Source organism: Stenella coeruleoalba (assembly GCF_951394435.1).
Source record: "Stenella coeruleoalba genome assembly, chromosome: 13".
In the NCBI taxonomy this organism is placed as follows: Eukaryota; Metazoa; Chordata; class Mammalia; order Artiodactyla; family Delphinidae; genus Stenella; species Stenella coeruleoalba.
In genome coordinates, this window is record NC_137159.1 from 26,954,159 (window position 1) to 26,970,343 (window position 16,185).

At 38.6% G+C, this 16,185-nt stretch overlaps 1 protein-coding gene across 11 annotated transcripts in view; it reads left to right on the forward strand.

Annotated features, from left to right (window-relative positions):
* Window positions 1-16,185, forward strand: part of LOC307195711 (uncharacterized protein) — a 123,653-nt gene that overhangs the window by 59,075 nt on the left and 48,393 nt on the right. For 7 of the 11 annotated variants that reach the window (XR_013830929.1, XR_013830930.1, XR_013830931.1 and 4 more), the window contains exons 5-6: window positions 12,829-13,417; window positions 15,065-15,164. The exons of the other annotated variants lie outside the window; for them this stretch is intronic. Coding sequence is in view for 2 of the 7 variants with exons in the window: in XM_079940073.1 (XP_079796199.1) it covers window positions 13,220-13,417; window positions 15,065-15,164 (298 nt within the window). In the remaining 5 variants the exon portion in view is untranslated. The remainder of the gene's footprint in view (window positions 1-12,828; window positions 13,418-15,064; window positions 15,165-16,185) is intronic. 11 annotated transcript variants of the gene reach the window in all.

Below are 16,185 nucleotides of genomic sequence, written 5' to 3' on the forward strand. Positions count from 1 at the left end.
GTGCATATGGAAGATTAGAAAGGCTGAGTAACTTGTCCATGTCAGGTAGCCCATGCTTGTAACTTTTTTATTATACGACTTATCCTTCTCACCTATCAATTTGCCTTTTATACTGATGTCCTGAGAAACAGACCACTGTATGGTATAGAAATGAACAACCATAAATAAGCTGGAAATGCATTTCTATTTACATTAACTAAGATAGTCACTTGTTTCTTTTAAGTGAGGTCCTCCACCTTTTTAGGGACCTGAGTAAACTAATGATGTGCTTCCATTGATTAAACAAGAATTCTCCAATATTCCATAGAAGAATCATACATTTCTTTAAGCCCTGTGTATGCTTCTAGGGTTTAGATTCTAAATCAAATAGGTTTCTGTTTTTCATTTAAAAAAAAACGAACACAGGATTTCACTTGTAAATTTATTAACTTTTCTTTTTCTGTCTAGCAACAAGCAGTGACTATTGTTGGGTTGGTGGACATAGTAGAGATGGCCATTCAGAAAATCACAAATTTTAGGAACTCTAGCATTCATGTAGCTCAGAACTGTAAGAAGAGACCAGAGGAAGATCAACATGCTTTAAAGTATATTACAAATCAATATTGAAATAGAGCTTAACATATAATTCATCTGGAAAGAAGCTCAGAACATGATTGCCAGTTATTTAATATTCTGGTCAAAGACAATGGAAGCACTATTAAAGTATGGCATTTTGACTGCCATTGGAAAGGTCAGGTTTCAAACAGCAGTGCACTAGTTGTGCTCAAAATGACTAAAGAATGATGACTAATTAAGTGAAGAGGAAATGGGAGACCTGCATTCTAATCTTGTTTTGGCCACTGATGGGAATCATGTGGACTTTCAGCCCATCACACAGTCATTTACCACCTTGGTTTTCTCACCTGTAAAATGAGGGAGTGACTATAGTTCTTTAATAATCCTTGATGATCTTTAGCGCTATGATTCTAGCAGCATCTTGATTTAATACAGTTTGAGGATTTATGTCTAAACTCTAGCAAGCAGAAAAATGTTCTTTTATTTCTAAAATGGACTTGACATTGCGTTAACAGAGCAAATGAAATCTTTTGAAGATTGTTCAAAGAATCACCAACTTAAAATTCATCTCCATTGTTGGTTTTTATTGTCTGTTTAACTCTTACTAGATCTATAATAGTTTTATTTATTTTCCTTTGCACCTGGACTGGCAGCCTGTGTGGTTGGAGAAACACATCACCATTTATTTTAGATACTTTGTTATCAGAGCCAACTCTGTAATCTTTGCTCTGCCCGTGAATTATTTATTTAATTTGATGTGTTTTTTCCTGGATTCATAGTACATGTGTAAATGTACATAGTGCATTTCCTTTTGTCATGATGCTTCTTTCCATGTATGGGACTGTAAAATACAGCTGACTAAACCTCCCTAGTGGCCGAGTACATATCAGGTCTTTTGTGTGAAGGATGCTAGCTAATCTTCCCGTTCATAGGCTGACTACATTTTTATTCATTTGCTTTTTTTCTACTCACCCCTGACAGTAGTATCTGTGGAATAAATAAAATAATGATACCTACTACTTATTTAACTCAGATCAGAAAACTTGACCTTTTCCTTTTTTTTACATTTGCTAGCTTTGTGGCAATATGCACCCCTATTTTTCTCTGAATCTCAGTTCACCCTCTACATGGGGATAATTTTGCCTACCATACAACGTGGTGATCATAAAAGAAATTCTACCCATCTACTACCATATTGGGGAAAAATATTTGGATTGACTTTGACCAGACTTGGAGGCACATGTTTGCAGTGGCCTGTTTGAAAATACTGACTACATGGGGTACAGTGGGATACTCTGAAGGCACCTTACACAGGTAGATAATATCTCTCCCAGGGCATCAACGCTAAAAGTGAGAAGCATTTTGATTTCTCATCAAGAAAGAAATGTTCTATGATGTTAATGGTTCTTAACTTTTGGTGATTCATTGAAATCTCCTGGGGAGCTTTTGATAATCTTAAAGCCCAGCCTGTAATTTTTACCAATTAAATATGAATTTCTGGAGGTTGGACTGAGGCATTGGTATATTTTAAGGTTTGCAGAATGTAATGGTTAATTTTAAGTGTCAACTCTCAACTATATCCTGAGATACACAGATATTTTGCTAAACATTATTTCTGGGTGGGTCTGTGACGGTGTTCCCAGATGAGATTAGCATTTGAATTGGTAGATGGAGTAAAGCAGATTTCCCTCTCCAGTGTAGGTGGGCCTCATCCAATCTCTTGAGGGCCCCAAAAGAATAAAAAGTCAGAGGAAAGGAGAATTTGCTCTCTCTGCCTGAGTGTTTGATCTGATCCCCTGCCCTCTGACTGTGGCTTACGTCAGTTCTGAAAACTACACCCCTGGATTTCCTAGTTTCCAGCTTCTATTTAATATACAATATATTTAATATGTTTAATATCAATTACATATGTTAAAGCAATTACATAGATTACATTATGTTTATTATATATCTCCTATTGGTTCTGTTTCTCTGGAGTACCCTGACTAATATGGTGCTTCCAATACACTGTAAATATTGAGAACTACTATATATGTTAAAATACTATGGCTAAGGTATTACAAAAGTGGATGCCCTGACAGTGCAGTTCTGCTTCTTAAATGGGCAACTCAAGGAGGATAAGTAGCAATGTAAATTATTTTTTTCATTTTAAATGGTGGCCAGTCATATATATATAAACACTTTGGGAGGCTATAAGACACTAATTAAAAGAACTTACAGGATATAAGCACTAAAACCACATCGACTCGCCACTCAGTAGAAGGAATTCTAGGCCCAAGATATAGAAACCTCCATACCTGAATCATTGGAAAAGATGTAGAAAAGACTCTAAAACGATTGAAATTTTCAGAGATCCCTTGTGACCCTTTTGGAGGTCATGATATCAGGACTCACTGTCCCCTGAGTCTTGTTTTGTAATACAGAGAGGGACCCACAGTTACATAGTAAATTGACACCTGAGACTTGTTTTTTTTTTTCAGCTAGAAGTGGAAAGGAGAAATATCTTTCACTGAAGCAGAGAGTAGAGGTATAAGTGGGGAAGACAAGGTAAAGAAAGAGAAAAGAAAAGAATCCATTTAGAGAAGACTTGCTCTTGGGGCAAGCCCTGGACATATAGTCATTTATATATCCTATTTCAGGATACATTGCATGCTTTACTGTAAGTAAGCATTTAATGATTTGTCTTCCACATACTTTGCTTCATTAAAGAGATTCACTTCTGCTGGCATTTTGTTTCATGGGATCCCAGGCCCTTAGCATAGTCCCTTAGTAAAGTATCTGTGGAATGAATCAGTCAATATGTCCTCAAACTCAGTACCCTTCTCAAATCAGTTACCTGCTTTATACCATAACTGAGATTATATTATCATAGTGTTAGGACTCAAAGGGAAATATGATCTCGATTTTAGAAGTTGACGTCATCTGTTTTATCACCTCATCCAATGTAAGAGTTCATGCTATAAAAGTACTGGTAATCTGGCCTCTGTTTGAGCACTCCTCGTATCTTGAATGCTCTACTTGGTGAGTTAAGTCATCCAGCATACGAACAGCTATAATTTCTACAAAGTACTTCCTTATAGTTGCCTTCCTGAAGCATGTCACCCATTGGTCTTAGCTTGACCTGATGGAACTACAGAGAAAAATATTTGAGTTTCAAATACCCATGTTTGCACTTCACATCTTTGTAGTCCATTATCACACAACTGAAGTCTACTTTTCTTCAGGAAACCATCTAATGTTTTTTCCTAAAAATCCTGTGAAAGTATGTCTAGGCCCTTCCCCATCTTGTTTATTGATGTTTGTACTTGCTTTTGTTTTCTAAAATACTCCCAAAAGGGCAATGCTCAGAACTGGATCTAGTGCTTCTGACATGGTCCTTTTGAGACAGAATGAGACAACATATGCAAAAAAGGAAATCTATATTTCTATTAAGTATAATTGTCTAATTCTTATATCATAAAATCTGCATGTGTTTGTTTCAAAAATAAAAATACAGAATAGTATAAATATACAATATTTTATATAATAGAATATAGATATAGAGTAGTATGGAAAAAACCCCCTGAAGTCATTCAAAATAACCCATTACCCAAAGAAAAGTACTTTCAGATCCATTCATCTCTGCTTTTTATCTCCCTATATTGTGTGTATGTTCATTTGTGTGAACATCACACAAACATACTAATATATACACATAGTTTAACCTAAATAAAAACATAATGTTTTAAACCCGTTTTAAAATTTAATGTAAGCATTGGACATTATTACATAGTTATAAATTTAATTCTGCATCAAAGTTTGCAAACTCTTGGCTGACTAGTTAAATTCAGCCCATAGACATTTTATTTCCCACCCCCCCAGTCCCACCCCCGGGCCTGCACAACATCTGAAAAGCCTAGGCATGTTGCAGCTTCTCCTGAAAAGTGGACAGTCTGGTGATACTTGGTGTGCAGCCTTACCTGGATGTGGGGGAAGTTGAAGCGCAGGTACATCTGATGCCCTGGGAGGTGTTCTCCAACGAGAGCTTCATCGTCAGCGTTTCCTGTTTGATGCAAACAGCCTGCAAGAACAGCCCCTCCTGGGTGAATTTGTGTTCCCGGAACATGATCATTTTAATAGCTGTAGCTCTAGGCAGTGGTTGTACCACCATTCATTTCATAAATCCCCTTTCGGTAGACCTTAATGTTGGTTCCTTGTTTCTCCTATTATAAATAGTGTTGCAGCGTATATCTTTTTCACCCAGTTGCTTGATAGTCTTATGATGAGCTCCCAGACTAGATGTGGAATTGTGTGGCCAAAGTAGACTTCGAGGTCTCAGAACTTGTTTTAGTCTTTTAGACATCATGAGAACCACAAAAACAGCCTTTATTTTTCACTTGCACTCTGTTAAGCAAACACGTGACCACTCTATATGTAAAAACAATTTTAAAAAATAGTTGTTCAAAAATACATAGTAATTAAATTAATATGGTAGAAAAATTATAAAATACAGAAAAATGTAAAGGAAAAATATAAATACACTTGCAGAACTCTGAGATAAATATTATCTTTTCCATTTTTGCATTTTCCCACTTGTATGTGCATATATATTTATATAAACATGTATATTTACATATTTTATACATACATTATTTAATAAGGATAAGATATACTGTTTATATAATTTTTATTTCCAGTACCTTTTCACCTAATGTTATCATGACAATTTCCCACATGATCTAATATTCCTCATTTAGAAAATTTAAAAATTATTTAATATTTCAACATATGATATCACTTATTTAAACAATGCCCTATTGTTGGAAACAAATTATTTCCAAGTTTTTCTTTTTTACAAATAGTATTCCAGTTAATGCCATGGTACCTAGATTTCTGTGAAATCCTTAGAATAAATTTCTACACATGTACTCACTAGGTCAAATAACCAACTCGTGCAGACAATTTTTTAAAAATCTATATTCAGACCTTTACATTCACAACTATATTAAGTATATTGATTTCATTTGTTTCGCTCTTTTGTTTTCACCCTGTTGATAGATAGGTAGGCAGATAGAGAGAGAGAGAGGCATTTCTTTTAATTTAATACGTCTCTCATTGATCTTGTTGCCTCATGTCTCTGCCTCTTCTAAATATTTTTGCACAGTTTTGGCGTTAACTGGGTGTTTTGCCAAAAAGTCAGTTCAGTGTTCCTCAGATAGTTGTTCAATACTGCCCGCCTCTTCAGGTGCTGAAAAAGGAAATTCTAATGATTTGTTAACACTTGTTAATATAGATAAGATTAAGGCCCCAATTTTCTTATGAAAGCTTACTACTTGGGGCTGGTTTCACAGAAATATCATAACATTATATGCAGTCAAGTTGCACTGATATTCCATATGAGGAAACAAAATCTGTGAAAGGATTTAAATATGAAAATAATTATGTAAATGATAAGTATTATTTATTATTAAGTATAATTAGTAGTTGTCAAGCAGATCCTTTTCTCCCAAAGAGCCACAAATCTTTCAAAATGAATGCTTGCAATTAATAATATTTAGATAGGGGAAAAATGAGTTTTTCTCAGCTTTTCCATCATAGCCTAGCTACTGCCAGGCAAACAACTTGATAGAATCAGTGGAAGCTTAAACAGGTGATAATCTCCTCTTGCTCTCCAATTGATCACTAAATGGCTTTTCTGTGGATTGCAATCATTGAACGGTTGTAATTGTAGCCTTCTGCTATATTTACCATTAGAAAATTTCTTTTTACATGGAGCGTGCTGTTCTAATAAGCAGTGGGTTTTTCACAAACTGGTTTATCATTCACAATGATTAGGTTCCCCTTTATTTGAACTGGTGCATAAAATGCCACTTACGTTTTTTTTTTAATTTAATTTAATTTATTATTTTATACAGCAGGTTCTCATTAGTTATCCATTTTATACATATTAGTGTATATATGTCAATCCCAATCTCCCAATTCATCCCACCACCACCCTCCCCTCGCCACTTTCCCCCCTTGGTGTCCATACATTTGTTCTCTACATCTGTGTTCTCTACATCATGTTTTTAAATGATTTTTTCTCTTTGCCTTTGCTGTTAGTGTAACCGGAGGTGGGGTCTAGCTGCTCGCCGCTCAAAAGCAAGTAAAGAGGCAAGGTTGGTGGAAAGGAACGTTTACTTTGTTTTGGGTGCCGGCGACCAGGGGGTGTGGGAGGGAGGACGCCTGTCCGAAGGCCAACTCCCCGCACCCACCCAATGAGGGGGCAAGAGCTTTTATAGACGGAGGGAGGGGGGCTACACGCAGAAACAGCACAGTCAGCTCTGACCGTCATCTTGAAATTGGTCATCGGTGGTCTGACCAGTGTCATCTTGATTGTTTTAAGTACAGTTAGTCTTCAGTTCCAGGGTCGGTTCGTTCTCATTTCTTTGAGGCCAGTTCTCAGAATTGTGAATTGTGGCAGCTTATGTCATGCCTACAGTCTGGTCATCATGTACTTAACTTCTTCACCTAGTGGGGTTTCACACAGCTCACAGGATATGGCTCAGAATATTATCTATAGCCATTGAGGAGGAACTAAATGTCCTTAACTTTGCTTACTGATAAATTATTATTGTTTTGTCCTGTTTGCTTTTATTTTTTGCTTCTGCATTTTCTCACTTCTCTGATTAAACTTAATTTTGGGCTAAAGTTTTTCCACAGACAAAAAGCAGGCAGAGGACATGGTTAGGGGAAAGGATCATAGGGTCCTGCTCTGTCTCATTAGGAGTCTCATTTAGGTGCATAGTTAATGTCTGCATCGCTTGGCCTCTGCTAGAAGAGGAGTGAGGTGCACGGGACGCCCACGGCCTGCTCAGAAAGCCTACAAACATTGGAAAGGGATGGCGGTATCTGCCACACTGTCAACCTGTTCTACTCGGTGTGCTACTGCTGTTATAGCACATGCTGAGCTGTCAATAAAAATCAGTCAAAGGGGCTTCCCTGGTCGCGCAGTGGTTGAGAGTCTGCCTGCGGATGCAGGGGACACCGGTTCATGCCCCAGTCTGGGAAGATCCCATATGCCTCGGAGCAGCTGGGCCCGTGAGCCATGGCCGCTGAGCCTGTGCTCCGCCAAAAAAAAAAAAAAACAGTCAAAGCATTCTGTGTAGCGTAGGGAGGTGTGGGAAAAGGGGTCATTCCAGTTGCATAAAGATGATGCATCTGGTTGGCAAGAGGGCCCATATTCATGTTTAATCATGTATGGAGGCTCTGTCCTCCTTCCTGGTCCCCGTTACTCATCTGTTCAGGTCTCCCTGCCTCCCTGACCGCCTCCCCCATCTTCCCAGCTGCTCATCCCTGTACTTGATTCAGAGTATCTATGAGAGTCGGCCCTGAGCTGCAGGGCCTGATCTCTGCAAAAATGGATTGGTCTGTCGTGAGCCGCACAAAACAAAACAAAAATCAGGAAACGAGTGAAAGCATCTGTGAGCTAAAGTGGAATAATTATACCTCGGTACCCTGTTTATAAAGATATATAGCAGACTTCCTGCCATATTATCACCCAGTAAGTGTACTTTTTTTTTTCCTTTTAGTGAAGAGAGAATGCTTTTATGTCAATCTATTCATGCTTAAGACTCACAGTGCCTATTGTCTATAACTGTGAGATACAACTCGGGAAGGATATAGATGGAGTATTTGGCTTCAATAAAGTGGGTGGAGCAGGAAATGGGCCCTACACCTGGCCTTGTTTACAACGAGTGACTTGTTAAAATGAGCATCTATACCAGGAAAAATTAATCAGCATATGTAACCATAAGGAAGGTGGAAAGTGCTGATCACATACATTGCTCAGGTGCTGTCAGAGAGATTCCGGGGCTGATGGAGGCTATACAAGCCCTAGCATCAGATGGGAACAACTCTCTCCCCCACAAGCTAGCTCGCTTTCCCCCTTCCTAAAGGCAGGCCCTTACAAATGTGGTGTCTGGGGTGGTCCTCTAATTTTCCGTAATCTGTGTGTGGCTGTGGAATGAGATAGAGCTAACGTGCAAACAAAGGGTAGTGAAAATGACATGAGCTCTGGAGTGAGACAGAACTGCATCCAGATCCCATCCCTAACATTGATTTAGTTACGTAAATTGAACAAGTTCCTTAAATTCTCTGAACTGCAGTTGCCTTGTCTGTGAGGTAGAAATCAGGTCAGTCTTTACTGGGTTATTGTATGCATTATAAATAATATATATAAAAGGCCTAGCATGGCACTGACATAAAACAGACACTCAAAGTGGTAACTATTACTATAACTCAGGAAGACTACTCTGCCCAACATAGGCAGTTCTAAAGTGAAACAATATATAATAAAATCTTATTCAGAAGAACTTATAAGTAGGCAGTGGATTGGGTAGCTATATCCTATGGCTAGGTCTCAGTGCATCAATTCATATCCAAGGAGATTCTCAACATGTAGTAGATGCAACGTATTTCCAATTAATATCATCATAAGAACTAAACCTCTGTATTTCTTTGGTTTCTAAGAAATTTTCAACCTTAATAATATGTTAGAGTACTTCTGGGTTTAGCTCTTACTGAATTATAAATGCTATCATTTTATACCTAAGATGCATGGTTCACTCAGTGCAGGTGGGGGAAAACAATGTTTTAAACTGGCTAACTCTGGCTTGCTGAAGTTCTGGTACACGGACTAAGTGGTGAAGTCAGTAAAGCTGATGAGGTTTCATTTCTAAATGTACTAGGACTAGGTCAAGATGCTAGTTTCCAACTGCATATATCCTTTCTGATGATTATCTTTTTTTTTTTTTTTTTTTTGCTTGAGTGTAAAGATATTCTTTTCTCTGTATTTTTGAGAAAATATTAGCTTGGCTGTCCCAAGCTAACATATGACGTTATGTTAGCTAAAAACTATGGCGTTATGAAGGAGTGACTTCAGTGACTCAGTGCTTCCCACTTGGTAATTTCTCTCACCCTCAGGAGTAGCCTCAAATGCTAGCTCCCATCAATTACTGGATGCCCCATATTTTCCCAGCATCATTATAATCACTCCTATCAGTTCAGCACCTGTAATGAGCCAGGCTGCTTATCCATTTACAATCTTCACTGTTTTTTATATATATTAGCTCAGTTTGCTACCTCTTGTCCCCCTCAAGCCAATATCAAATGTTTATTAATTAGGTAAAAATGGTATTAACCACTTACATCAGGAAGGGCAAAAGGGTATCATCTTGAGTGCCCATTTTGAATGAGTGGTAATGGTTGGCAGAAGCACTGAATTAAGAAAAAAATTTAAGCTCTGTCCAGCCTTGGGGGGAAGAATGCCGTGATTGATTAGCAATGTCTGCCTTGGTTAAAAGAAAAAAGAATAGAAATAGGTTGAGTGACTTGCAGGACGGAAAGGATGGGGATTCTCGGGCTCAATTTCCTTGCTGTTTATAAGCTTCTTAGAGACACAGGTAATGTTTCAACTTTCCATCATGTTGCCACAGTGTTCATTTCCAAATCATTTATTTCTTCACTCCTCCATTTATTCCTGCTGAGTTCTCCTGGACTCAGAAACTTCACACACTCTATTCCCTTATGTTGAGCCTCACATACTTCCAAGTGGCTTCCAAGTGGCCTCCAAGGGTGGCCTTGTCCTGTTTATCCCGAGAAATTCCCCCAGGTTAATACGTGTCGCAACGTCTTTCTATTTTATACTATAGAACTTGTATGAATTTGTAATCATTTGTTAGAATGTTTTCTTGTTAATTTACTGTTTCCCTCACTGAACTCTAAATTCCATGAGCCCAAGAACCGCATCTCTCTTTTTGACAAGCCACCTTATTTATACCCGGCACACACATCTGGGAAAGAGTAGACATTTAATAAATATTTGTTGAAACAGCAAATCCACTAAACTTTGGAGATTCAAACTTAATAAAATATGGATCCTGGCTTCACAGAACTCATATTGTAGTGAAGCAGAAAGTTGATTAAGTAAATGATTATGATGCAATGTGATAAAAGAAACATAGATGTAAGGAAATATCACTGCTGCCTGGATCAGGGGGAAGGTGTTGGGGATGCATTCCAAAAGTGATGTCAAGATTGAAGAGTAAGGAGTAAAAATGGACCTTTTAAGAAAAATCAAGCGCTGCAACTTGTGCAATTTGAATTTGATATGTTCCACCATTAAAGTTTTTTTTTTTAAATCAAGCAGGGTATATTAACATGCATCTGTAGTATTGCCCTAAAAGCATTTTAAAAGAAATATGGATGTCTTACCTACAGAGGCACACAATTAGGCTTTTCCCTCAAGGTATTCTTAGTGTTAACCCTTTATATTGCTTTTTACTTGATGTACCCACTAATTGTTCTGATCCAGTGGCCTTGATGAAATTTTTGGTCATTTGCAAAAGCGTCAGTGGGGATTATGTGAGCACGAGTCTTTCAGAATTTTAAGTAGAAAATGGCTCAAGCATCTCCTACAGTTAGGGTACATGTGGTTACAGTAGAATAATTTAGAGAAGTGAAATTGGGTTTGTCCTTTAGGTTTAAATATATGACTTGGGGATAATAAAGGAAAATCATTACTAGCACAACAAGGGATATTTAAAATAAAAGATGGTTTTAGGTACACCACTAACTTTCTTACAGCGTCAATGATAAATTGTTAGGTATTATATTGATGGTAGCAGGCGGTAACATGTCCCTTTGTAGTTGAAGCTTTTTTTAAAGCTTATTTTTTTTTAACATCTTTATTGGAGTATAATTGTTTTACAATGGTGTGTTAGTTTCTGCTGTATAACAAAGTGAATCAGCTATACACATACATATATCCCCATATCTCCTCCCTCTTGCGTCTCCCTCCCTCCCACCCTCCCTATACCACCCCTCTAAGTGGTCACAAAGCACCGAGCTGATCTCCCTGTGCTATGCAGCTGCTTCCCACTAGCTATCTATTTTACATTTGGTAGTGTATATATGTCCATGCCACTCTCTCACTGCGTCCCAGCTTACCCTTCCCCCTCCCCGTGTCCTCAAGTCCATTCTCTACATCTGCGTCTTTATTCCTGTCCTGCCCCTAGGTTCTTCAGAGCCTTTTTTTTTTTAGATTCCATATATATGTGTTAGCATACAGTATTTGTTTTTCTCTTTCTGACTTACTTCACTCTGTGTGACAGACTCTAGGTCCATCCACCTCACTACAAATAACGCAATTTCATTTCTTTTTATGGCTGAGTAATATTCCATTGCATATATGTGCCACATCTTTATCCATTCATCCGTCGATGGACAGTTAGGTTGCTAGTTGAAGCTTTTTTGTACAAATAAGCTGGAGGGGTTTTTTTTTTGGCTCGATTATATATATATTCTTTTATAAGGCAAAGAGGAAGAAAGGGAGGGATAGACTAAGAAAGTATGGAGCAAAACATTTCCTTAAATCACATTTAAAATAAGGTAGAGTGTAGTAAAATACAGGAAGGTAGACTGAAAGGCAACAGTAAATTTTTTTAAAAGAACTTTTATAATTATATTACATCACTTGACAGAGCTGTAGTTCTTTGTGTAAGCCTTTAAAACTTCCCCCAAACATGTTCATTCACCTTGATTCAATCATGTGCACAGAAGAAGTTCCTTGTTGGGTTGGTAAAGCAGAATCATATCCAGGCTCTAGCTAGATCCAAACACTATTGCAGTTCTGTACAAACCTGTGTGGTATGTACAGATAGAAACAGTAATATGTAAACCTGTTCACCATTGGTACATTGATCATTTCCTAAACTTATTTCACCTGTACCCACCACCCCCCCCCCCCCACAAAGCACTAATACTCCTGTAAGATATATTAAATGTGTTGATTTGGATAACTAGAATTTGATCGACAGAATTCCTCCAGCAAGAGGGAGTTTTAGGTAGAATGGAAGAGAAACTCATGGAAACGCTTGAATGGTCCTTTCCTTGATTCCACAAAATGAGTAAGACTGATCGAGTCCCTTTAATATGCAGCATCCATATTGCATTTGTTCTTACATTTTATGCTGTAATTAAATAGAGTAAAAGTTATTGAGTGAATATTAAGTTTATTGGGTAGCTGAGTTGATAATTTATTTTTGTGCATTGGAAATCTATGTACATTTATATTGTAGGAATATGGCAATGCTCCAAGAAAAATGAGAAATTCACTGGTAATTTCCCACCCAAAGAGAGCCATTGTTAACGTTTTAATATTATATACTCTTTGTGTCTGTTTTTTAGTCAAAAATGGCATCTTATTGCTTGAATTTGCATTTCACTGATTATGTGATAAAAACTCCTTTTTAGGGCTTCCCTGGTGGCGCAGTGGTTGAGAGTCTGCCTGCCGATGCAGGGGACGCGGATTCGTGCCCCCGTCCGGGAAGATCCCACATGCCGTGGAGCGGCTGGGCCCGTGAGCCATGGCCGCTGAGCCTGCGCGTCCGGAGCCTGTGCTCCGCAACGGGAGAGGCCACAACAGTGAGAGGCCCGTGTACCGCAAAAAAAAAAAAAGAAATCTCCGTTTTACTTTAATTTTTCTTGAGGTAACATTGGTTACCGCCTCTCAGCTCGAAATTCACTCTTTTGTTACTTGCTCTGTGAAAAGTGCTATGGGTCCTTTAAATAGTTTTTCCTTGGCCAGCTCGTGTGATGTTAGGCTTTCCTAATTGATGGCACCTGAGGAAGGTGTTGCTTCGTGATGCCCCGGTGCTTGCTGGGAAGGCTCTTGGTGGCGTCTTCAGCACCCACTCACTCCTGCAGCTCCGAGGGCGTCCTCAGCCCTGCTCCCGGGGCTCACAACTTCTCCGGTAGTCGGCTTCAGCAGTGCGCAGAGAGAGCAGTGGACGACAGCTTCCGTCAGCATCTTCTATCAAGCAGTTTTGGAGTAGCGCCTCAGGTGAGAAATCTCCCCGTGCATAGTTTTACTGGAACCCTAGAATGTGGATTTCCAGCAACTTACAGAGGGCATATTTCCAGAAAGTTCCACCAGGAGGCACCACAGCAGCTTCTTTACCATCCAGTGAGCCACAGTCATGCTCTTTTCAACCGGGTCTGGACCTCAGTCCTGTGGGCAGGGAGGAGGAGGTCTTCTTTTCAACTGGAGGGTTAGCGGCTCTCCTTATTTCTGCTAACTGTGTGTTTTGGCGTTCTCTTTACTTGTCGCTGGCCATTCCTTCCTTACTCTAATCGTCTTTCATAATTAATAGTTTTTTCATTACACTTTCCATGCTCAAATTACTGTTTGTTTTTCTTCTGGTTGGAGACAGAATAATAACTAAATAATCTAATATTAGTGTGTTATTGTTTAATTTTAAAACCCATTTTTCACATTTTTTTGTTTCTACATCATTATTTTAATGGTTTCATAGTAGTCCATGTAGTAGTAAATACTTCATGCCTATTGTTATACAGTTTATAATATATGTTTTTCATTTTCACAATTGTAGACAATGCTTTAGTGAACATCTTGGTACACATCCTTTGCTCCTATCCGTAATGATTTTCATTAATTCTCAGTCATTTGGACATTTTAGTCAGAGGCAAGTGATGAACACACCACGTCAAGTGCTTTATATATTTCCAGGGGAATACTGAACATATTACTTAGCGCCATAGCAAAACATCAGAAAAATGTGAGGAAATCATGATTTTTATTGTCTTCTGCCAAACTCTCATAGCAAGAATCTGAAAAATCTCTGGTGAAACACAACTGAAACTAGATTTGAGATTGAGCCATTAAATCCCAGTTATCACCAATCACTTCTGGCTGCTTCTGATTAAACACTTTCTTTGTGTTTACGATTGGGGAATCCACCTCATGAAAAGAATGGCAAATGGGAAAGAAGTAAATGATTCGGAGTATCTTGGTCGTTCCTGGGAGAGCGCTCTGACAAAGCAAACGGTTTACCTGAATGTCTTAAGCAAACTGAGCTTGGCTGATTTCCTGTGTTTACAGAAAAGAACCGCTGTAGCTTCAGCTGGAAACCCTAAGCCAGTGGCTCAGTGGTGGTTTTTTTTGACGTGTCTGCATCACAGGTATAAACAATCTGCGATGTTGAGCTAAACGTACCTAAACTGCTGAGGCTCTTTCAGGTTAATTTAAACCAACAGGGAATGATCCTGACTGGCAACAATAGAAGATTCTCTCCCAGCAGGAAGTGCATGGGGGCATCCCTTCTAGATCAGACATGCTTCAGAGACTGCTTCTGGAAGCGGTCGTCTTAATTGAATGTTTGTGTCTGAATGTTTGTTGCTCACAGATGTTTCTCACCAATACTGTTGAGCCTTTTGGTGGTTTCTAAAAGAGGCTATGTTAATCTCAGAACAAGGAGATACAACATATATGACGTGTAATCACACTATAATGATAAAAATAGACATATGCCATCATTGTTGTCATGGGCAGTATCAAAAACACAACACAGTCACTGTAACTTATTGGGCACCTGTTATGTAGACAACATGTCTCTTGTCCATGGATTAGTGTAGTTAATCCTCACAAAGCTCTTAAGAAGTAAGTACCAATAATATCCCCATTTTACAGATGAAGACACTGAGGAAGAGAAAAGTTAAGAATTTGCCTATGATTAGTTATCCATCTGTTCAGCCAGTGCACAAATTACACTGCCCAACTCCAAGATCAGGTGAGTACAATGGCCTGAGCACCATGCTTTACTGCTTCCCACATATTTAGGAGCTAAAAGAAATCAAGTAGTGGACCTTAAAGAAAATCTTCCTCTACCTTCATTCAACTCTTTTCGCTTTCATTGTGGTGGAGTCTGTGAGAGACTTAATGTATCATGTAGAATTATCAAGTTAAATGACTGCATTTTTCCCCTTAATTGACCATTTTGAATTGAATTGCTTGGATTTATCAGATTTTTTTATAATGCAGTGTGGTCTACAATAGCTATTGCCAGCCTCTTTCCCACCATCACTACACCTGAAAAATAAAATTCACACATATGACATTCTATCATGTGCTTATCCAGAATTAATGCACAAAGCTGCATAAGTAAAAATCTGTGGTTTATGCACAGTTTCTTCCAGGCCAGCTGCTGTGTCTCCCAGTCACCCTAGGGTCCGCAGTTAAGGACCTGCAAGTCTAGAGAAACTGAGAGAGACATGTTGGCTTGGCCAATAGATCTTGAGCACCTGTAAAGTGCAAGGAGCTGGATCACTGCGGTGGACTTGTCGGGGATTTAAAAATAATAAGACAGCCTAGGAGACGGGCTTTGACACCACTGACAAAAATACACTTCAATTACCAGGCAGTGAGAAAAGGAGGGACGTGGGTAGAGGAACATGTCAGCAGGGTGTGCTGCGTGTGGCCCATCTTCAAGTCTCAGTTGAATTCTACTGTTCAAATGTGGGCCACTTGGGGGAAATTCTGTACCATGAGGGTTTTGCTGAATGTTTAAAAAGTCTTACAAAAAGATGAATAGGAGACGTAGCAGGTGGCAAATCAGAAAGTTGTGTCTTGTAAACAGGGGGAGGTCAATCCAACCTCCAAATCCCAAAATATATCAATATCCCATAATAGAGAATCACTATCAGGGAACTTGCTGTTTGTTTATTAGTGGCAGCATGGCATAAAATCAGGATAATTCAGCGTTTAAAATCCCTACTTTGTTTGAATTTATAACTAGTATAAATACTGCTAAG